The sequence below is a fragment of the Chlorocebus sabaeus genome, chromosome 10 (assembly GCF_047675955.1).
Source record: "Chlorocebus sabaeus isolate Y175 chromosome 10, mChlSab1.0.hap1, whole genome shotgun sequence".
NCBI classification, from domain to species: domain Eukaryota; kingdom Metazoa; phylum Chordata; class Mammalia; order Primates; family Cercopithecidae; genus Chlorocebus; species Chlorocebus sabaeus.
In genome coordinates, this window is record NC_132913.1 from 12,615,028 (window position 1) to 12,639,518 (window position 24,491).

The 24,491-nt window shown below is 41.3% G+C and overlaps 1 protein-coding gene across 1 annotated transcript in view; it reads right to left on the reverse strand.

The window, feature by feature from the left end:
* Window positions 1–15,753, reverse strand: part of MARCO (macrophage receptor with collagenous structure) — a 61,047-nt gene extending 45,294 nt beyond the window's left edge. The window contains exon 1 of the mRNA XM_007964737.3: window positions 15,516–15,753. Coding sequence (XP_007962928.3) covers window positions 15,516–15,612 — 97 coding nt within the window. The 5' untranslated portion in view covers window positions 15,613–15,753. The remainder of the gene's footprint in view (window positions 1–15,515) is intronic.
* Window positions 15,754–24,491: the final 8,738 nt, after the last annotated feature.

Consider the following 24,491-nt stretch of genomic DNA (forward strand, 5'->3'; position numbering starts at 1 on the left):
TGGTGGATTATCTTTTTGGTATCCACCATAACTAGCATTTTGTTAAGGATTTTAACATCTATGTTCACCAAGGATATTGGTCTGTAGTTTTCCTTTTTGGTTGTGTCCTTTCCTGGTTTTGGTATTAGGGTAATGAAGGCTTCATAGAATGAATTAGGGAGGGTTCCTTCTTTCTCTATCTTGTGGAATAGTGTCAAATGGGATCGGTACCAGTTCTTCTCTTAATGTCTGATAGAATTCTGCTGTGAATCGGTCTGGTCCTGGACTGTTTTTGTTGTTGTTGTTTTTCTTGGGGAGGTGGGGTAATTTTAAGCTAGGAAGGTTGCATTTTTCCAGGAATTTATCTATCTCTTCTTGGTTTTCTGGTTTATGTGAGTAAAGGTGTTCTTAGTAGCTTTGAATGATCTTTTGTATTTCAGTGGTGTTAGTTGTAATATATCCTGTTTTGTTTCTTAGTGAGATTATTTGGTTTTTCTCTCTTCTGTTCTTGGTTTATCTTGTTAATGGTCTATCAATTTTGTTTATCTTTTTAAAGAACCAGATTTTTGTTTCATTTATCTTTTGTATTTTTAGTTTCAATTTTATTTAGTTCTGCTCTGATCTTGGTTATTTCCTTTCTTCTGCTGGGTTTGCATTTGGTTTGTTCTTGTTTCTCTAGTTTCTTGAAGTGTGACCTTAGATTGGCTGTGCTCTTTCAGACTTTTTGATGTAGGTGTTTAGCAATATGAACTTTCCTCTTAGCAACACCTTAGCTGTATCCCAGACGTTTTGATAGGTTATGTCATTATTTTCATTCAGTTCAAAGAATTTTTAAATTTCCATCTTGATTTCGTTTTTGACCCAATCCTCATTCAGCAGCAGGTTATTTAATTTCCATGTATTTGCACGGTTTTGAGGGTTCCTTTTGGAATTGATTTCCAGTTTTATTACACTGTAGTCTGAGAGAATGCTTGATATAATTTTAATTTTCTTAAATTTATTGAGGCTCATTTTATAGCCTATCATATGGTCTGTCTTGGAGAAAGTTCCATGCGCTGTTGAATAGAATGTGTATTCTTTGGTTGTTGGATGAAATGTTCTGTATATATCTGCTAAGTCCATTTGTTCCAAGGTATAGTTCAAATCCATCGTTTCTTTGTTGACTTCCTGTCTTGATGACTTCTCTTGTGCTGTCAGTGGAGTATTGAACTTCCTCACTAACTATTATTGTGTTGCTGTCTATCTCATTTCTTAGGTCTATTAGTAATTGTTTTATAAATTTGGGAGCTCCAGCGTTAGGTGCATAAATGTTTGGGATTGTGATATCTTCTTGTTGGACAAGGATTTTTAGCATTATGTATGTCCCTTTTTGTCTCTTTTAGCCTCTGTTGCTTTAAAGATTGTTTTGTCTGATATAAGAATAACTACCCCTGCTCATTTTTGGTATCCATTTGCATGAAATGCCTTTTTATACCCCTCTATTTTAAGTTTATGTGAGTCCTTATGTGTTAGGTGAGTCTCCTGAAGGCAGCAGATAGTTGATTGGTGAGTTCCTATCCATTCTGCAGTTCTGTATCTTTTAAGTGGAGCATTTAGGCCATTTATATTTAATGTTAGTATTGAAATGTGAAGTACCCTTGCATTCATCATGCTCTTTGTTGCCTGTACTTTGTTTTGTTTTTTGTTTTTGCTTTTTAACTTATATTTTTGTATTATAGGTCCTGTGTGATTTATGCTTTAAAGAAGTTCTGTTTTGATGTGTTTCTGGGATTTGTTTCAAGATTTAAGGCTCCTTTTAGCAGTTCTTGTAGTGGTGGCTTGGCAATGGCGAATTGCCTCGGCATTTGCTTGCCTGAAAACAACCGTGTCTTTCCTTCATACAGGATGCTTAGTTTTGCTGGATACAAAATTCTTGGCTGATAATTGTTTTGTTTGAGAAGGCAGAAGATAGGGCCCCAATCCTTTCTAGCTTGTAGGGTTTCTGCTGAGAAATCTGCTGTTAATCTGATAGGTTTTCCTTTATAGGTTAACTGGTGCTTCTGTCTCACAGCTCTTAAGACTCTTTCCTTCATCTTAACTTTAGATAACCTGATGACAATGTGTCTAGAGGAAGATCTTTTTGCAACGAATTTTCCCAGGTGTTCTTTGTGCTTCTTGTATTTCCATGTCTAAGTCTCTAGCAAGGACAGGGAAGTGTTCTTTGATTACTCCCCCAAGTATGTTTTCCAAGCTTTTAGAATTGTCTTTTTCCTCAGGAACATCGATTATTCTTAGGTTTGGTTGTTTACCATAATCCCGGACTTCTTGGAGGCTTTGTTCATATTTTCTTATTCTTTTTTCTTTGTCTTTGTTGGATTGGGTTAATTCAAAGACCTTGTCTTTGAACTCTGAATTTCTTTCTTCTACTTGTTCAATTCTATTGCTGAGACTTTCCAGAGCATTTCATATTTCTAAAAGTGTGTCCAAAGTTTCCTGAATTTTTAACTTTTTTTTCTTTAAGCTATCTATTTTCTTGAATATTTCTCCCTTCGCTTCTCATATAATTTTTTGAATTTCCTTGCATTGGGCTTCATCTTTCTCTGGTCCCTCCCTGATTAGCTTAACAACTAACCTCCAGAATTTTTTTTTCAGGTAAATCAGGGATTTCTTCTTGGCTTGGATCCACTGCTGGTGAACTAGTGTGTTTTTTTTTTTTTTTTTTTTGACTGTGGGTTGGGGGTCTGGATGAGCCTTGTTTTGTCATATTACCAGGGTTGGTTTTCTGGTTCCTTCTCATTTGGGTAGGTTCTGCCAGAGGGAAGCCTAGGTCTGAAGATTGCTGTTCAAATTTTTTTGTTCCACAGGGTGTTCCCTTGATATAGAACTCTCCCCATTTTCCTGTGGATGTGGCTTCCTGTGAGTCAAACTGCAGTGATTTTTGTCTCTCTTCTGGGTCTAGCCACCCAGTGACTCTACCCAACTCCACACTGGTACTGGGGGTTGTCTGCACAAAGTCCTCTGATGTGAACTGCCTAAGGGTCTCTTAGCTGTGGATACCAGCACCTGTTCCAGTGGAGGCGGCAGAGGGTGCAGTGGACTCTGTGAAGGTCCTTAGCTTTGGTGGTTTAATACTCTATTTTTGTGCTGGTTGGCCTCCTGCCAGGAGGTGGCAATTTCCAGAAAGCATCAGCTGTAGTAGTGTGGAGGGGGACTGGCAGTGGGTGGGGCCCTAGAGCTCCCAGTATCACCTGTCCTTTGTCTTCTGCTTCCAGAGCAGGTAGGGAAAGATCATCAGGTCCAGGGGTGGGGCTAGGTGTGTATGATCTCAGAGTCTCCTTCGGCAGGTCTTGCTGCAGCTGCTGTGGGGTATAAGGGTGAGATTCCCAGGTCACTGGAGTTGTGTACCTAGAAGGATTATGGCTGCCTCTGCTGAGTCATGCAGGTTGTCAGGGAAGTGGGGGAAAGCTGGCAGTTACCGGCCTCACCCAGCTCCCACACAAACCAAAGGGCCAGTCTCACTCCCACTGTGCCCCCAGCAACAACCCCAAGTGTGTTTCCAGGGGGAGGGTGAGACAGCCTTGAAAACTTGCCTGAAGCTTTGTCTGCCTCCCAGCTGCCAAAGAAAAGGACTTTAACTCTTCCCCGGTCTGTGAAGTCTGAAAGCTGGATTTGTGCCCTCCCCCGAGTTCTGGTCAGGAGGCTTCTCACCCTGTTCAAATTGTTACAAAGTTCAGCTAGAGAATCCCTTCTCCCTGTGGAGTTTTATCCCCTGCTCCTCTGGCCACTTTCCTGATGGATCCCTGTGGTGCCAGCCAGGCATGGGCTGCTTGGGGACCCAGCAAGCTCCCAGGGCCTTTCTCCTGCTTCCCCCACCCCTATATTTCACTTGGCTCAGCTCTTTAACTTGATCAGCTCCAGGTAAAGTTGGAAAGTTCTCCTGCAAACAGATCTTCAGCTTCTCCAGTGGGGATGTGTGTTCAGGAGACGAGGGTCTCCCTTTCCCACTTACATGGCTGGGGAACTCACAGTATTTGGAGTGCCTACTGGGTCCTCCAGGAGCAGGCCACTTCCTTCAGAGCGTCTGTGGATCCTCTCAGGATTGCTGGTTTGTTGTTGCAGTTGATATGGAGCTAAAGTTCACAAAGCAGGCCTCTGTATGCTGCTCTGTCGGGAGCGGAAATCTAGTCCCACCTCTCATCCACCATGATCCCCCCTGCCTCCAGAAAACTTTTAGAATGAATAAATAAATGCACAAAGTTGGAAGATACAAGATCAACACATAAAAATCAACCCCATTTCTATATACTAACAATAAACGGAAACCAAATTAAAAGCATAATAGAATTGACAATCACACCAAATGGAGAAAGTAAAAAGTTTCCTCTTCAAAGTTTTCCTTCTTGTTGAAGGATAAATTGTGAGTGTTGGAAATGATGGTTTCTTTTGAGAACTAAGTTTCTTCAAGCCTCCTTGCTTTGTGTTTAATAACTTTTTGTTAAGCCCTAGCCTACGTAACTGCTGAATGTGCTCACAGGCCCATTCCAGCTCACAGCCTATGCCCCTTCCTTATTTGGGAATGTTACTGCTTCCTTAAACCTTTTGTAACCAACTTCTTTGTTCTTCCCTGTACTTACCTATTTAGGAAAGTTTTAGGCTATTAGCAAATTGGGTATCAGTTTAAGATTGTGAGGTCTTGCTCCAGCCAATGGATGCAGGACACACAGTAAGGAGGACCCAAATGTGTAAGGGATAAATATGTCTGCTTTTCCTTTGTTCGAGTGTGCTCCCGCCGTTGTTCCATCTGCAGTTGAGCACCCGTTCTGCAGAAAGTAAAGATGGCCTTTCTGAGAGATCTTTTGTCTCTGTGCTGACTTTCCTTTGTGGCACCAATTATCTATGTCTAACAATTTTGATATTTCTAACAATTTTTGTGGCAATCGTATGGGGGTACATTCTCCTCCAGGGGCATCTCTAGTCCTCTTTCATGAGGAGGCACCACACCACCTCTTGCCGTGGCCTCAGGGGTAAGGGACCAAGACCTACCTGGTGCGAGGAATAACCCGAGCTCTCAGCAATGCAGAAAGAAACTGGCCAGCAACCTAGCTTAAAGGATCCTCACATACTGCGGCGACGACTTTGTGCACAGACAAAGGAAGGAAAGCCTCAGGAGCTGGTAAAGTACTTCCTTGGTGATGAAATTCTGGAGGGCTAAATGTGCATGTGCGTGAATGATCACAGACACCCCTGCTTGCGGTGTTGGTTGTGTGGATGGTGACAAGTCCTACTGCTGGATGGAGTGAGTGTGTCCTCTCTGCGGTTCCGTAGCTACCTCATATGGCTTAGGGCGGATCCTGCCATGGGATTTATACTGGCATGCCAACACTAAGAGGGGGCCTAATTCTCCCTTGGGGGAGCGGCCAGAGAGGACAGCACAAGTGGCAAGTGTGCAAGGGACCTTCAGAGGGGGAAAGGGAGAAACCAGGTCAACCTCCCAGGGCAGGCAAGGCAAGACATCCCCTGGTTTGAGGGGTTGAACCTGCCTCAAATTTCAGGTGGTTGAATCTCAAACAAACCTCCGGTAGTAAGAAAAATATTCAGAACTCTCCTTTTCCTTCTTCTCAGGGGTAAGAAAGAGGCTAAGCTCCACTCCTGCTGGTTGCTTCCCAGGGGAAGGGGAAGGAGAAGGGAGAACAGCAGCATAAGCGGCTGGCAGAGGCAGGGAAAGACCAGCAGAGAGGAAAGAGAAACTGGGAGAGGAAGTAAAGGAGAGAAAGAGAGAGAGACAGAGATACAAACGGGGAGTCAAAGAGAGAGAGAGAAAGAGAGAGACAGAGAATCAGAGAGAGAGAGAGAAAGAGAGAAAGAGACAGAGATAAAGAGGGAGTAAAAGAGAGGAAGAGAAAGTCAAAGAGAGAGAGAGAAAGAGAGATAGAAGCAGTAAAGAGAAAACAGTATACTCTATTCATTTAAAAGCCAGGGTAAATTTAAAACCTATAATTGATAATTGAAGGTCTTCTCCATGACCCTATAACACTCCAATATCACCTTGTTGTCAGTGGGAACAAGGGCATAGCCCGAAAGCACTGAGGCCACTGATAACCCATAGCTTTTCTAATCAAAAATCCTTAACCCAGTAACCCACAGATGGCCCAAATGCATTCAATCTGTAGCAGCAACTGCTTTGCTACCAGAACAAAGTAGAAAAATAACTTTCAGAGGAAACTTCATTGTGAGCACACGTCATCAGGTCAGAACTATCCTAGTTCAAAACAAACAAACAAAAAAACAAAAAAACCCCAAAAGCTAAAAGGTAGCTCACTGACTCAAGAACCTTAAGGTATGAGGCTATTCTGTTAGGAAAAAATGATTTGACATTAGCCACTGAAAATTCCCTTGACCCAGTAGGTTTCCTAACAGGGGATCTAAATCTTAATCACCAAGCAAAGGTGCCACCAGACCTAGGAGGAACTCCCTTCAGGACAGGATGACTGATGGTTCCTCCTGGGTGACAGGAAGATAGATGGTTCCTCCTGGGTGACTGAGGGAAAAAGACACAATGGGTATTCAGTAAGTGATAAGGAAACTCTTGTAGAAGCAGAGTTAGGAAAATTGCCTAATAATTGGTCTGCTCAAAAATGTGAGCTGTTTGCACTCAGCCAAGCCTTAAAATACTTACAGATTCCGGAAGGAGTCATCTATACCAATTCTCAGTTAAATTTGGACTAAATTAGGTTTTATTAATAGCAAAGGATAATTGAAACCCAAAACCTACAAGGTTTTCAACAAAAGTAAAGTTTGCTAAATGTTAACAGTGTAACGCGTATTATCCTAACTTCTAATCTTGTGGTCTTAAACAGTCTAGTCCACAGACATGAAGTAATTTCACTTTGGAAAAGAATGGTTATCACCTCTGAGGAAAAAAAAAAGGGGGGGGAGAATTTATGTTAAAAGGAATGTTATATGGTAAATTCTTGTCCTAAAATAAATTAACTGGTTGTTTAAAGAAAGGGATGTTTGCAACAACTCAGAAAGTTGAAGTATATCGAAGAATTGTCTGTGAAAGTCGCAAAAAAAAAAGTTGTAAAAGGGAATTTATGCAAGAAATGTTGCATAATTTAAAAGTGATTAGGCCTTCTGAATGTGAAACTATTGAAGAAACAGTTTATACGCAAGATGTGTAAGGAAAGTAAAATATACTTTTGGTAAAAGGATTATAAAGAGGCATAAGAATGTGGATTTTCACCTACATTAAAAGGTTAAAAAAATTTTGTTTTGAAGGTTTAAGCAAGTTTTGAAACTTAAATTGTAAAGAAAATTCTGTGTGTAAACGTATTGGCTAAAGTTAAAGGGGTGTCATCCAGTTTTCTGTGAACTGGAAATTAAAATAAAAGCACAACAGGTTTTCCTTAAAGCACTAACCTGCTCTTTAACAAAAAATTATAAAAGGTTAAAAACAGTCTATAAAAATCTTACCTTATGGTCAGACATTAAAATTAGATAAATATGTCTACAAAGTTTTATTAAAATTAAATTTAACATTAATAACACACTAATATAAAGGTAAAATTTAGCTTATATGATATAAAATCATACAGGAAGCATTGTCAAATATAAAATGGTGTTTGGCTTTCTTTGGTCTAAAAACTAATAAAAATAGGTGCTAAAGAAAATTTCTCAGCAAGAAAGCACCAAGGACTATAAAGTCCACTGTTGATGTCCCCACATTTTAAACAAAAGATCAATTTCTTAGAAATTGTATACTTGGTTTATCCTCCACCTTCTCTTCCCTTAAAACAAAAAGTCTTTTAGCACAGGTGCCACCCTTGGAGTTTCCAGTACACCAGCACAAGCCTGGGGATCATATTCTCCTCAAAGGGTAGAAAGAAGGGAAACTCGGGCCAGCGTGGGAAGGACCGTACCTTGTGCTGCTAACCACCGAGACTGCTGTTCATATAGCAGAAAGGGATGGACACATCATACCTGAGTCAAGCAAGCGCCATTATCCTCAGAATCATAGGCCATTGTTCCTGGATCAAACTCTACCAAATTAAAGCTAAGGAAAGCTTAGTCTATCTATCTTTTCCTTTCCTTTCCTTACCCAGTGCTTATATCCATTACTATTCCTACCACCAGCAACTCTAACCCCACTGTAGGGCGCTTCTGTGGTTTAGGAACAGAGGTCACTGGAAAGGATCCTATAGGCACCTCCTACAGCTGCCCCTTTTCCAAACCTACAAAATCAAACTATGACTCGCCTCATGCCAAATGACAAAAGCAAGTTCTCAGTAGTACAAATAGGAGACCTACGGCAAACCATAGCCATTGAAACAGGGTATAAAGATGTAAATGCCTGGTTAAAATAGATTAAATATTCTGTTCGCACTTTAAACAAAAGTGACTGTTACGCTTGTGTGCATGGTAGGCCAGAGGCCCATGTTGTTGCCTTTCCACTAGTATGGTCCTCAAATCAAGCGGACATGGAGTACATGGTAGCTCTTTTTCAAGATTCCACCTCCTGGAATAAAGAATGGTGCCAAGCCCTTTTTCTGCTATTTCCTGAAGTTCAACACCCTGGGGGTCAGCCCTTGAGGGTCATCCAGCCTCCAACTTCCAAAACCAATTTTACCTCATGTCTCCAATGACAAGGGGGAAAATCTGGCATTCCTTGGAGACATAACAGGGTGCAATGAAGTCAGGCACTTCCAAGAGCTGCCCCATCAGTCTGCCCTTATTCATACATCCGCCCTGAGTGGATGCATGGTGGGATTGTGGAGGACCATTACTGGACACTCTGCCAAATAATTGGAGCAACACTAATCCTCTAGTTCAACTGCCTATCCCTTTTACTCTGGTATTTTGTTGACCAGAAAAGGAAAACAACAACAACAACAAAGTAGCTTCAATTCTTACCTCTTTAACAACTATAGTAAGTATACTCTTTCTTCTTAGGTATTATGTTGTACCATATATCCAGGAGTTAATCATAACAATTAAGCCAAGACATGTTAAGCAAGTTTGAAGAGGAAAACTAAAAAGTAAAAGAGGAGGGATTATAGAAAGTAAAAATTTCCTCTTCAAAGTTTTCCTTCTTGTTGAAGAATAAATTGTAAGTGTTGGAAATGATGGTTTCTTTTGAGGACTAACTTTCTTCAAGCCTCCTTGCTTTGTGTTAATAACTCTTTGTGAAGCCCTATCCTATGTAACTGTTGAACATGCTCACAGGCACGTTCCAGCTCACAGCCTATGCCCCTTCCTTATTTGGAAATGTTATTGCTTCCTTAAACCTTTTGTTACCAACTTCTTTGTTCTTCCCTGTACTTACCTATTTAGGAAAGTTTTAGGCTATTAGCAAATCGGGTATCAGTTTAAGATTGTGAGGTCCTGCTCCAGACAATGGATGCAGGATACACAGTAAGGACGTACCAAATGCCTAAGGAATAAATATATCTGCTTTTCTTTTGTCAGGTGCGCTCCCGCCATTGTTCCATCTGTGATTGTCCACCCTTTCTGCAGAAAGTAAAGATGGCCTTGCTGAGAGATCTTTTGTCTCTGTGCTGATTTTTCTTCGTGGCACCAATTATCTATTTCCAACAACTTTGGTATTTCTAAGAAATGAAATATTTAGATATAAATCTAACAAAACATGTACAGGATCTGTATGCTGAAAATTTTTTAAATTTAATTAAAAGAACCAAAGACCTAAGTACATGGATTGGAAGTCTGCATATAATAAAGGTATCAGTTCTCTCTACATTTGTCTATAGATGTAACACAATGCCTATCAAAATTTCAGCAAGATCTTTTTGTAACCGTAGACAAGCTGGCACTTAAATTTATATGGAAAGGCAAAAACCCTAGAATAGCTAAAGCAGTTTTGAAAAGAAGACTAAAATTTGAGGAATAACTCTACCTGATATTAAGGCTTATAATATAACTATAGTAATCACAGCACTGTGGTATTGGCAGAGGGACAGTCACATAGACCACTGGAACAGAATAAAGAATGCAGAATGAGATGCACACAAATTTACCCAAGTTGTTTTTGACAAAGGTATAAAAGCAATTCAACAGGGAAAGGGTAGCCTTTCAATAAATGGTGCACGGAATGATGATATATCCATGGTCAACAAAATGAAACAAATGAAAACCTTGGCCTAAACCTTATACGTTATACAAAAATCAATTCAAAATGGATCATAAGCATGATCTGGGCATGGTAGTATGAGCCTGTAGTCCCAGCTACTTGGGAGGCTGAAGTGGGAAGATCACATGAGCTCATGAGTTTGGGGCTGCAATGCACTGTGACCACACCTGTGAATAGCCACTGCACACTCCAACCTGGGCAACACAGTGAGAGCCTGTCTCTAACATATAAAAATAAAAATAAAATAGAGCATGAACTTAACGGTAAAACATAAAACTAAAAAAATTTTAGGATAAGATAGAGAAGAAAATCTTCAGCAACAAGGGCTGAAGAGCTCTTAGACTTGACACTGAAAGCACAACACATAGATAGAAAAATTGTTAGGTTGGACCTCATCAAAATTAAAAACTTTTGCTCTGTGAAAGATGCTGATATGAACATAGCAATACAAGTTACAGACTGGGAGAAAATATTTGCAAACCGCATATCTAGCAAAGGACTTCTATACAGAATGTATAAAGAACTCTTAAAACCAAACAGTTAAAAACAAAAGATCCAATTAAAACATGGGCAAAAGACACAAAGAGACATTTCACTGAAGAGGTTATACACATGGAAATTAAGCACATGAGAAGATAATCAACATTACTAGCCATTAGGAAAATGTAAATTAAATCTACAATGAAATATCACTATACACCTATGAGAATGGTTACATTTAAAAATAGTGATAATATCAAAGGTCGGAAAGGTTGCAGAAAACAGGATCAGTTGTACAATGCTGCTGGAATGTAAAATGGTATAGTCACTTTGGAAAATATATTGACTGCTTCTTGTAAAACAGGACATACACTTAGAATCCTGCAATTACACTTTTGAACACTTACCTTGGAGAAATGAGAACTTAAAGTCACACGAAAGCATTTACAGAAATGATCATTGCAACTTTATTTGTAATAGCCCCCAAACTGAAAACAACCCAAATGTCCTTCAGTGGGTGAATGTTAAACAGTCTCTGATACATTCATATCAAGGAATGCTACTCAGTAAGAAGAGCCAACTACAGATGGATACAACTTGGATGGGTTTCACTATATGAAAAAAAATCAATCTTAAAGAAGTCACATACTGTGTAACTTCTTTATGTAACATTCCCAAAATGGCAAAATTATAGAGATGGGAAGCTGATTAGTGCCAGGGGTTGATGATTGCTGGTGGGGGAGTGAGGGGTATGTGGGGTTATTTAGCATAGAATTGGTAAAACTATATACATACCCACGGATGAGTGCATGTAAAATTAATGAATAAGCTCTATGGATTGCACCAGTATCAATTTCCTGGTTGTAATTTTGTATTAATGCAATGTAAGATGTTACCACTGGGGCAGAATGAGTCAAGTGTCAGAAAAGCTTCTTCTCTGTACATTTTTTTGCAAATTTCCCTGAATCTATACCTATTTCACAATAGAAAGTGAAGACAGAACTCTACATTAGAGCCAGATTTTAAAAGATGTTGAGAAATATTGGTATGATAAAGAGCAAAGTCAGAACAACGACCTGAAATAATAGCAGTCGTGTCAGCAAGACTGAGCCTGAATGGACTTGAGGGTTTGGGTTTGTTAAAGGTCGCTCTAGAGTATCTTAAGGGTGGGAAGAAAGGATGGTTAGGCTCACTACTGAGAGACAATGGTTAGTGTTAATTAAAACGACAATCAAAACCTTAACTTTTCTTCTTGTATTTTGTTTCAATCTTCCTTCTCAGAAAGAATGTTCTTCAGACTGAAGTTGGTGGGAAGCCTGAAGTAGTTGAGAAGTTGGGGTAAGAGGTCCTGACAGGGCCAGGTGTGTGGCTCATGCCTGTAATTCCAACACTTTGGGAGGCCGAGGGGGGCAGATCACTTGAGGTCAGGAGTTGGACACCAGCTTGGCCAACATGGTGAAACCCCATCTCTACTAAAAATATAAAAGGTAGCCGGGCATGGTGGCCGGCACCTGTAATCCCACCTACTAGGGAGACTGAGGCATGAGAATCACTTGAACCCGGGAGATGGAGGTTGCAGTGAGCCGAGATTGCTCTACTGCACTCCAGTCTGGGTGACAGAGGAGACTCCATCTCAAAAAAGAAAAAAAAAAAAAAAAGAGGTCTCGACAGATCACATTGCACAGCCTAACAAGTGCTTGTCTGTATGGTAACAGTAGTCTTCTTTGAGAAACCAGATGTACCAGAAGTGTGACAGGAAACCTAAAGCAAGACACAGGTTGCTAATTTTCAAAAAAGTAGAAGGAGACACATCCCAGAAAGATATTGTCAACAGGTAAATCCTCTCATTCAAGCCCAAATGTTCCATTGTTGAGGTGGATGATGGGGCAAAAGAGCAGTTTCTATGGCTCTGAGGAGAGACCTGGGATTGTGGGGGACCCTGAGGGCCACAGAAGCCCACCCTATGTCAAGTTCCTTCAGGAAACTAAAGTAATCTTTGTGGTGGCCATTTGTCAGTGGATACATATATCAAATCATCATGTGTTCATCATAAATATATACAGTTTGTATTGTTAATCACAATTCTAAAAAGCTAGAACAAAAAAGAAAGAAAAGAAAGAGTACCTTAATTCTAGTGCAGATAAAGGAATGCAGGAGGCTTGTTCTAATGAGGGAGGCTGGAGGTGATGTCAGGAAAGAGGGAGGCAAGGTGCGCTGTGCTTCTAGAGGGTATACTGTGAAATTTACACTCGTCATCATTTTTTTAGATTAATTTTAGAAAAAATGAAAGTTATATTCCAAAAGTTTCCCAAACTCACTTCTAAAGTTTTCTTCAGCATGTGGTTAAAACTTTCCTAGTCAGGTATCCTTGGATAATAATAATAAACTAGTTTAATACTTCGTCATCAGGGAAAAGCAGCATTTTATATTTCAATACAAACAATAGAGAAAAAGAAATGGGGAAAATGACATTAGAAATGTTTTTCAGCTGTTTTTCATGAACCATATGAGGGAAGTTTAAGACAGTGTATTTTCAAAAGAAAATAAAACTATATATGACCTAAATAAATAAATCTTCAGCAAACAAAAAATAAACAAGGTGCATAGAGCCGGTCCTCAGGGGTCACTGTGTTACAGAGCCTCACAGTGATTACCTGCACAATGGCACTCTTCTAGGAAGTTTCACATGTTCCACAGTCTTTGTATTAGAAGGCAGGATGCTGTGAATGCATTTAAGAAAATGTTTCATCCAAATTGGAGTAGTTTTGGTGTTTTGGTAAGACACTTTTAAAATTTTTATTTATTTATTGGTGGAGATAGGGTCTCGCTATGTTGCCCAGGCTGGTCTGAAATTTCTGGGCTCAAGGAATCCTCCTGCACTAGTTTGGTTACATTTTTAGTTGGTGACACACACAACCCGGGTCAGAAATCTGGGGTTCACCCTTAACTCTTGCATCTTCCTCCCCAGCCCTGTCCTGCCGTTGTCCAATTGATCTGATTTCCAGGGTTTCTCCAGAGCATTCCTCTCTTTTCCTGCCTTCCATCCACTGCCCCTCATCACTTCTTGCTGCCAAGTTCCTCTCTGTCCTCAGCTTCTCTCCAGCCATTCCCACGTAGGACAAAGAGCAACCTCATATACACATTGGTGTCTTTCAGCCCCACATCGCCCCCTTCCCGCTTCCCCACTGACTTCAAGATGGTCAGTGTTTTGGGTTCCGGCCTCAGTCCCCACTGATCTTTCCCTCCCAATTATGGCCAAACAGTATGGAATTATTTATATTTCTCCAAATATTTCTTGTGAATACAATACAAACATGTGGCGCCCACCCCTGCCCCAGGCACTCACTTCTTTCTCTAACGGACCCCCGTTATCCTTTAAACTTTGGAAGAGGTGTCAGCTCTGCCCTCCAGGGCCCTACACTCGGTTAGATCCATCCATCATGTCCTGTGGAAGTCTCAGTCACAACATGGAAATTGTCAGTTCATGGGCAGCTCACCCTGTCCCCTGTCCCCTCCTGCCAGAAGCCAGAGGCCTGAGGCTATGTTTATTCAAGCCTGTTTCCTTGGCACTGAGCGCAGTGCCTTGCTGGAAATAGGTGCTGAGTATGCTTGAACATCTTCAGTCTCTTCAACAGTCGTGTATCCAGAATGTTACATTCTGAGAAGTTCTAAATAGCCAATGATTATTATAGTCATTAGCACTCATGCCTTTCTCTGTTATTACACTGTAAATTCCTAGAGGCAGAGCCCCAGACGCTTCATCTTCGTACCCATAAAAATTTCAGGCAGGGGCCGGGCGCAGTGGCTCAAGCCTGTAATCCCAGCATTTTGGGAGGCCGAGACGGGCGAATCACGAGGTCAGGAGACCGAGACCACCCTGGCTAACACGGTGAAACCCCGTCTTTACTAAAAAATACAAAAAAAAAAAAAAAACTAGTCGGGCGGGGTGCCGGGCGCCTGTAGTCCCAGCTACTCGGGAGGCTGAGGCGGGAGAATGGCGTAAACCCGGGAGGCGGAGCTTGCAGTGAGCTGAGATGTGGCCACTGCACTCCAGCCTGGGCGACAGAGGGAGACTCCGTCTCAAAAAAAAAAAAAAAAATTCCAGGCGGGAACCTGGACAGACAGGTGTGGGTTGAGAAGGATACTTTGGCCAGGAGACAGAGCCACCAATTTTCCTGCATAGACATCTTCCAGCAAAGCCTGGGAGTGGAAATGACTGATCCACTTGGAAGATGATCCCAAGAGAATGTTCTAGAACTAGGAAATCAGAGATCATGTGTGGAATGCAAGCCCACCCATGACTTCGAATGCTACAAATTCTAGAAGATTTTAAAAATGCATCACCTGTTGAACACTGAGTGAGAAAATAAACACAACAGAGCTGACTGAATATTACAGACCTGAGTTTAACCTAAGACAGACTAATTATGAAACTATGAACATATTTCAGTCAACATGAAATACCGAATGTTTCCTGACCAGCATATCAGTTATAACAGAAATCCCCTTAAACAATTTTAAAGAAGCTGTGTTTTGAAAACTGTCATGCTTGACTTCAGTTTTGTGGTCCCCTTTCAGTGCCCCTGTTTTGCGTTTTCATTGTATTACCCAACCTGTGTGTCAGAATAAGACACTCATAAAAAAAGGGAACATTTAATAAGCATTGGCATTTTTTCAAGGGAAAATATTTAAATATGATTAAAACAATAGTGAAGCTAAGAAAAACCTGACTATATGCTAAAGATACAGCATCTATTATTAGCATTCCAGAAATTCCAAATTGAAGCACTCCCGACACATATTAGTGATGGTTACGTGCAAAATGCAGCAATAGGCCAAACCCAGACTTTCTATTGACTTGTCTATTTTCATATCTCGCTAGCAGAAAGACTACATTTCTGATCAATTCCATTATTGAGGAATAGTACTTTACCACTGATTTCGAAAGGCTCCATTGCAATTTGGTGAAAAACTGCTTGTTGGGTCTCACTCAAGAGCTCGTCCTCCTTGAGAATTTTCTTATTTCTCATTGCCAAGCTTTATAGATGGCCAAAGTCCTGGAGCCAGCAGAAATGCTCCCCTCAAGAGGAACCACTCGGAGAAAGATCCTTCCCATCGAACCACTACAGCTGGTTGTAAACCTCGCAGCACTTCCCTTTGGCTCTGATTTCGGAATTTGCAGAATGTTTCCTGGCATGATCAGGATTGGACATTTCTCAAACACGGGGTATTCACATGTGGGTCTCCTACACAGTGCTGCTGCTTGTTAAGGGGGATGGAGGAGACTTTGGGGCACAAGTTAGGGGCCTCTGAAAGCTCCCCCTCTCTCCCAGGTCCCTGAGACCCAAAAACTGGATGGCCCCAGAGAGAGCCAACCAAGCCCTGCCATGGGCGCAGACTCAGCTCACCGTCCCAACCCACAGTGAAATCTCCCTTCTCTGACCTGCCTCAGCCTGTAGAGTTCATCCTTGCTGCTCAAAGTGTGGTCCATGGACCAGCAGTATCAGGATCACCTGAGAACTTGTTAGAAATGCAAATTCGCTTGTTCTAACAATGAGTCTCTGGTCCCACCCCATCAGATCAAATCCAAACCTACAGTTTAACTAGATCCCCAGGTGATTTATATACACATTACCGTTTGAGAAGCACTGCTCTGAACCACATATTTTAGCACTTAGTATTTCTTCTTGAAGTTTTCCCATGTTCTCTGTGTGTGTGTGTACACATGTGTGCACATGTGTACATGTATTACAGGTGTCCTTGTCCAGGCCCCAGTGAGATCTGGACTCCTTAAGGAAAGTAACCTCTTCCCTCTCTCCCTCCTGGCAGGCATCGCTACCAAGGATGCCGTATAGCATGGTGGTTAAGACACAGACACTAGGAGCTAGAAAGTCTGGCTTCAAATTCCACCTCTTCCACATAGGAGCTGTCTGGCAGTGAGCAAGTCACTTGAGCTATTCTGTTTGTGAAAGTAAGGAAGATATGAATTTTGTGAGCCTTAAATGAATTAAATCATGTCAGGTGGCTAGGATGGAAGTATTAGGTAATAAACACTATGATTATGTTGTTGTTATTATCACTGGAGACATTGTGAGCCTGCTGGGTGCCCAGGAGATGAAGAAATGGCCTTTTTTTCATTAAAGATATTCACAGTCTAGCATGCAAGATAGATGCGGCTACAACCAGATTCCAGAAAGCTGCTGAGAAGTGCGGCAAAGGTTGATGTCCCTGAGAAGACAGAAGTGCCTGGAGGCAGGGGAGACAGGGCAGAAATATGACAAAAATCTTTATCATCTGAATCAAGGGATACCAGAGCTGGGCTTAAAGGGGTAATGGGGGATTGATCCAGATCAAGATGAGGAAAAGGCCCTCCAAGGAGGAAGGAGGGAAGGCACAGCCTCTCAGAGGTGGGACGGCCCGGAACAGGGGAGCCATAGACTTTTGGCCTATTTGAAATGTAAGAGGTGAGGAAGACGGGTGGCAGGAGGTGAAGCTGAGCCAGGCTAAGTCACTTTCTTTGGCCTGTGGTATGTCAGAAAGTGAAAAGGGATGAAACTCAGGAAAGTGAGTTCCTAGCAGTGCCCTGAAAAGCAGAGGTCCCCCATGGCGCCCACAATTTCAACATTCAGGAAGTCACTGGTTCCGCCTGAGGACAAGCAGCAGAAGCCTGGACAGAAAAATTTAAAGAGGAAAATTGGAAATGAGGAAGTGATGGCTCCAGCCAGAGTCTGAGGGGTAGATAGGACCAGATAACAGGGGATTTGCTCATTGGAGGGCAATCCCCCAGGCAAAGGAACCTGCTCACTTAACCTGGCAGAGCTCCCTGCTCTGCCTTTGCCTCTGCCTCAGCTTTGATTCTCATGGGTGTGGGGAGGGGACTTATTAGAAAATGTCATGGGCTAATTATTGAGGATCCCTGTTCTTAGAGGAAGCACTTAGTGGATGTCAAGTGTAGTCACTTCACCTCTGGCTATGGGGCCAGAGAGACTTGGGTCCCAAACTCAACTCTTTCATTGACTTGCTGTGTGATCTTCATTGACTTACTTCTCTGAACTTCCACACAAAGTAATGGCTTGTACAAGCATTAATTCTTATCCGGGATTTACTGTTATGCCAGACACTGTGCTAGACAAATTTACGTACATTGTTCAACACTCACAACTTGCAACTTGCCTCAAATTGTGTGGTTAAAAAGAACTACACCAGAATTTGAATCCAGACTCTCTGCCTCAGACTATAGACAGATTTAATTCTGGTTTAATCCAGGGGTTCCAATCCAGAGGTTTGCAGCAGAGGAACTTTTTGATAACACACATGCCAGTTTCCCATCGCAAGCCTGAGGCTCTGGTTTTAATAAAAATTTCAGAAGGAGCTCTAATGTGCACCAGGCTTAGGACCATTGAGCAGTATAATTGAGGCACTCACGTGCAGTGTGGCCTCCTGACTCCATCCTAGGAGGATCCATTAGCTTGAATGATATGAAATGACTGATATCATCCATTTTTCATACGTAATAAATGGATACATTATATGATTCAAGCTAATCCATTCACCTTGCAGGGCCTGAGACTCAGGGATTAGGACGAAGCAAGTAATTCACTATCCTTGAGTACAAAAGATTCAATAATCAATATAAATAATATTTTAGTGCAATATATTTAAAAAATCAAAGTTAATGCAAAAATTCTGTGATGAACAAAATATCAACATCTTAAAGAAAGACAGAATCCCACTTTGCATGTACAATGACTCTCCTCATTTCCTTACCCTAGTCCTGGCCCTCTCATTAGCTCTGTGTTTCAGCATCCCCATTACAAAATGGGATACCTAGAGTTGCCCTGTTTGCCCATGGAGTGGATGTGTGGATCAAATAAAATAATAAATGAGCAAGTACATGTAAACAAAAGGGCTATATATAGAATAGCATTTTATATCAAGAGAGCATGTAATACAAAACTGCATTGTCAATGAATCCCTTACAAATCCTTTAAATCTTCTATAAATAGAAAACACACAATTTAGGAAATATGGTACAGTCTCTTCTGAAGTCTTACTCAGACACTTTTATCTCCAGGAACACAGATCCAGCTGTTTCTTCCCAGGTGAAGTGGTATTTGGAGACCAAGTTGTCCAATAAATGCAGGGTCTAGTTTTATTTGTCTAATGGCATGCATATAATTGGACTGGAGTATTTAAATGTGCGTTTGGAGAGGCCTCAATGCCCAGTGTAGTTACATCAAGTTCTGATATTCTCTGAAGTGATGGTCAAGTGGCTCCCAGTGCTTAATCACACAGGAGTGGTGGGGCTGCAGTCCCAGGCAAGTGTGGCCACTCTTGATGGTCTCCGTGGAGCCTGATTTCCTATCAGCTAGTGGGTTCCAAATTAGTTCAGTCAGTGAGCTGCCTGGCAGATCATCAAGAAGAATCCTTGAGCAACCCAAGTCCAGCTTAAAACTGGGGCAACCAAGTTAACGCATGATATAAAAATTACCGGCGCAAACCCATGTGTCCGAAACGAACCAACCAATTCACAGCAGACAGGCGAACCGAGCCTTGGGGACCACTCTGGAGTCCCTTCCACGCATCTGCTCAGTCATCTGCCTATGTCCACCAGCAGAAGGGATGGAGAGCCTGGACTGAAGGGAATGTATAAGAGAGAAACATTTTTAAAAGTTCTATCTATTGACTTCATTTTTCCTGCCAGTTGTGAGTGCCCAGGCTTACCTAAGCTCCTGGTACTTAATGAAGCTCAAGAAGTGTTAATCATTTAAAAATTAGAGAAAATCAACAACACAAATGACCATCAACAGGCAAATGAATTGTGTCCTATCTATGCAATGGAATACTAGTCTGCAGTAAAATGAAATACGCCACGTGAATGAGTCTCAGAACTCATTATGCTGAGCAAAAGAAGCTAGACTTCAAACAGGACATACGGTATGATCTCATTTATACAGGCTTCTAGAACAAGCAAAACTCATTCAAAGTGTCAGCAAACGGAACCACTGGGTCCTGGGGTGGGAGTAAGGGGGACTCTACCACAGTGGAGCACAAAGGCAACTTCTAGGGAGAGGAAAGTATTCTGTATCTTGTTTGGGGTGTTAGTTACAAAAGTCACTAAACTTTACACTTGAAGTGTGTGCATTTTATGGTATGTAAATCATGCTTCAATAAAGTTAATTAAAACAGAAGTTAAAGGACAAAAAAGAATCATTGTTGTTGGACCTTGGCTCAACTCACAGAGGTTTGTCTTTTGAGAGTCATTGGAATGAGAGGGTGACAGTGCCAGCCTCCCAGTGACAGGTGTGAACTGGCCACCCACACCCTCTCTTGCTTGACGAGGATCATTACACTCGCTGGTGTGGCAGGTCAGTTCTCCCTGACAATCACACAGACAGGCAGGCATGACAGTCACACAGACAGGCCTGCACAGCACCCCAGTTACACAGACAAATTTCCACAGAGCTGCCTTAACATTGAGCAAATAGTTAAACCTAGGGAAATCAGTGCCCAGACATCAAAGCTAAAAATGAAACATGGTCAGTAGGAGCATTGCATGGGCTTCTTCCTAACCTAAAGCAAGCCAAAATAATAGAGACAGTCTTACATTCCTAGTGCCAGCACCCATCTCGGGTCGATTAAATTTGAGACCACTCAAGGTAACCGAGGCAGCTATTTGAATAGATTCATTAGAGAGCCTAAGGCAGCTATCTGGACCAAGCGGTAAAGGAGATAACATAGAAATAATCACTCGGGTACCATAGTAGACAGGGCTTGAAAGCAATAGGGACCTTTTCATTGGACTTAGCAAGCATTTTTTGCCTCTGACCTTCTAGCTGAAACAAAATTAGTTACCAATAGACTTAAGTGAACGCTATACTGCATGTAGGCACATAACCCCAACCTATATAAGCACTAAGAAAATGGCAATACTTTGGGTTGGTACGATGGAATTATCTCTGGCGTTCTCCCTGTATCCAGCTACAGCAATAAATTCCCTTCTTTCCTAGTTTGTTTGCTTCTCATTATTGGGCCTTGAGAAAATGCAGCCAGACCCAGCTTGGTTCCGGGAACACTGGGATTGCAGAATTCGGACTGCAAACTCCGCTGTGAGAACATAGGAAAGAAAAGAGAAGCAAACTGGTCTCTTATGAGACTCTTCCACTGACTCAGCACTTCCAATTCTGGGACCATAAAGGGCAGAGGCTGGGAAATCTGCAGCCTTCCTGGTCTGATTTCAGGAACACAAGTTCTCCTGACCCCAAACACCATGCACCTGCAATATTTTCACAGGGGACCAAACCTTATATTCCCTCAATTAGAAATGAGATGTAAACATACATCCCCTCTAGGAGAGGAAACAGAGACATACCCTGAAGTGTAAATGAGCAATATTATTCTTTTTCAGAGCAGGTTTGGAGGACTGAAGGAGATGTGAGCACAAGAGAGAGTGGGAGCACCCAGGCCCTAGAAGCTCTGCACAAGAGAGTGCTATAAATGCATGGAAAGAAAAGCAAGAGCCACTAATAAAAACTTTACAGGTTTCACAGTTCTACCAAGGGTCACCTGTGCTAATTTGCATTGACCTGAAACCATTTTGCCTGACCAATCCTGGATTGAGAGCATATGGATAGAATAGAGAAGCCAGGAATTCAATTAGAGCTGCTGGGGAGGTGGTAGTCATTCCTCATTCATTCATTCAACAGATTTATAATGAGTGCCTACTACGTTCCAAGCTCTGTGCTAGTAGGAAAAGAAAACAGAACCTTACCCTTCCCAATGAGCTTGCTATTCACCCTCCCTTAGTCATGTAATTGTGGGGTTGTGCCCTATCTTATCATTTTTAGTAGCTGTAACTCCTTCCTAGTTGTTCATTTATTCCTCTTTCTGGCCATGCCTCCTATCTTTCCAGCTCATTTCTTTAGCAGTAACTCCAACAATCTTTTGACTCTAGGACCTCTTATCTATTATTCTGCTACTCTGCCACTGCCCATCATCTACTTTATGTCCTCTCTTCCCTACATAATCAGCTTAAATTTATGGTTACTCACCCCCTTTCACACATCCTTAACTCCTTTATCCCTTTTTTGCTTCATTGTCCTCACTTGACAAAACCCACAACCCTGGTTAGATCCAACTCACAGTGCAACTGAATGTAACTGGAGAGAATGATGTGGCCCTGTTGATGATCTTACTTTAATTTTGTGACGTGAACTGCAAATAAACCTTAATCCTGTCTGGGAATAGTACAATAGTCTTTATTCAACTCACTCTTCCAAATAAATCTTTCATACCTGTCTTCTCTTTAATCTTGTCTTCGCTCTTACCTTACTTTCACTGAGGAAATCCAAACCACCAGAAAGAACATTCTCTGCACCTCCACCATCACCAGTATCTATGCTAAGGCTTCTGCCTGCCTCTCTTTGATGCAGATGAACTTTTTAAGTTCCTATCAAGAGCCAGTACTTCAACCTGTGCACTAATTCCATCCCCTCTCACCTACTCATGGGCATTTTCTCAGTAGCAATTCTTCCTTCAATCTCCTCTACAACATTGATTCTACAGTCTCTACTGAAGTTATTTCCAGCTGCTGAACATACATACCATTTCTCATATTCTAAAACACCTACTCTTGGCACACTGTCCTACAACTTACTACGTAATTTCTTGCTCTCTATTCAAGTAAATTTTCTCAAAGGAATTGTCTATACCCACTATCTTCAATTTCTCTCCTCCCATGCTCTTTTAGATCAACTCCAGTGGAGTTTTCATTTCCATCACCCAACCAAACCACTCATGTTAATATCACCAGTGAACTCTGCACGGTGACATCCTATGGTCAAATTCATGTTTTCATTTTATTTGTCAGAAGCATTTCTTAGGGTTGCTCACTCTCTCCTCCATGAAATAATCTCTACATTTTCCTTTAAGACCTAACAGTTTCTTGGCTGGGCATGATGTCTCAGGCCTGTAATGCCAGCACTTTGGGAGGCCAAGGCAGGCGGATCACCTGAGGTTGGGAGTTTGAGACCAGCCTGACCAACATGGAGAAACCCTGTCTCTACTAAAAATACAAAATTAGCCGGACGTGGTGATGCATGCCTGTAATCCCAGCTACTCAGGAGGCTGAGTCAGAAGACTCACTTGACCACCAGAGGCAGAGGTTGCAGTGAGTCAAGATCATGCCATTGCACTGCAGCCAGGGCAACAAGAGCAAAATTCCGTCTAAAAAAAAAAAAAAAAAAAAAAAAGACATAACAGTTTCTTGATAGTCTTCCTATCTTACTGGTCACTCTTGGTTCACTCTGCTCATCCCTTCTCTTTTCCTCACCTCTTAATGTTGCAGTGCCCCAGGGTTCTAGCCTTTGTCATCTTTTCCATTCTTACATACTTTCTTGGTGATGTTACCTAGTCTCATGGTTTTAAATTCCATGATTTTCAAATTTCTACTTCTTGATCAAACTTCCCTCTTGAACTACAGATTTCCATTTCTACATATATGTTGCATAGGCATTTCAAACTGTATGCCAAAACAAAACTCCTGATTTTTCATCCATCTTAATGGGAATTTCATCCCTCCAGTTGTTTTAGTCAGAAACTTTGATGTCAACCTTGATCTCCTTTATCTCTCTCACTCTGTCTTTCTCCCAACATTCAATGTGTTAGGAAATCCACTGGCTTTACCTTCCAAATATATTCACAATTTGAATTTTCTCATCAACTTCCTGATACAACTCTGGTACAAGTAACTGTGATCTCTCACCAGTATTACTTCAATAACTTTGTAATTGGTATGCATACTTCGGTCCTTGCTATTAAACAGTCCATATCCAATATAGCAGCCAGAGTGGTCCTTTTAATACATGTCAGGAGTGATGAAAGGGAAAATGTGGAGTAAGAAGCAGCAATAATTTGTCTCTCTACCTAGACAACAATTATACTGTTAGAAACAGTCTGAAGTGACTAGTTTGGAACTCTGGAGTTTATTTTAATGTTTGTATCGTCCAGTGAACGGTTTGGCTGGAAAATTTTAGCTATTTTTTATTTATTTCAGCCATCAGCACAGTGACAACTACCCATCTCAGATCCCCAGCTGGCAGCAGGCAGCTGTAGGGACAGCAACCAATGTTTCTTGTATGGCTCACTGGAACTAGAGTGTTCAATAAGGACCTTGTCCTCCAAATATTAGGGTTCTGTGTTCTGACTATGGATTGTTGTTTCTGATCACTGATGGGGCAGGCATGGACGCTGTTAGTCATTGTTTTAAACCCCATCAACTGAGCAGCTTTCAGGAGACTTAAAAAAGCAGTGCCTGTTGTTTTGGACACCAAAAACTGAACAGATTCCAGGAGAATTAAAAGAGCAGTACCTGTTGTTTTGGACACCAAAAACATGCATGTGAAGAAATTTATAAAGCCATTCTGCATTCCCAGGGAAACAGGTAGGGTTCAGAAAGACCCTAAAAGACCTTAAGTTTTTATTTTAAGTTGATTCTCAAGACAGAAACATCCCACCAAAATGCAAAAACAAAAACAACACAAATTTTGAGGAAGGGAGAGGACCTGATTTCCAGAGTTACCGTGTTATAAGATTCAAATGTCCATCTCTCAACAACAGCAAAATCCCAAGACATAGAAAGTATGACCCATTCAAAGGAACAAAATAAATAAACAGAAAACATACTTGAAGGAGTCCAAATATTGGACTTACTAGCTAAAGACTTTAAAATAACTGCCTTAAAGATGCTCAAAAAAACTAAAAGAAGACATGGACAAAGATGGGAAAACCATGCATAGATAAAATGGGAATATAAATGAAGAGGTATAAAGTATAAAGGGACCAAAAAGAAATTCTGGAGCTGAAAAATATAATCACTGAAATGAAAAAAAAATACACTAGAGGGGTTCAA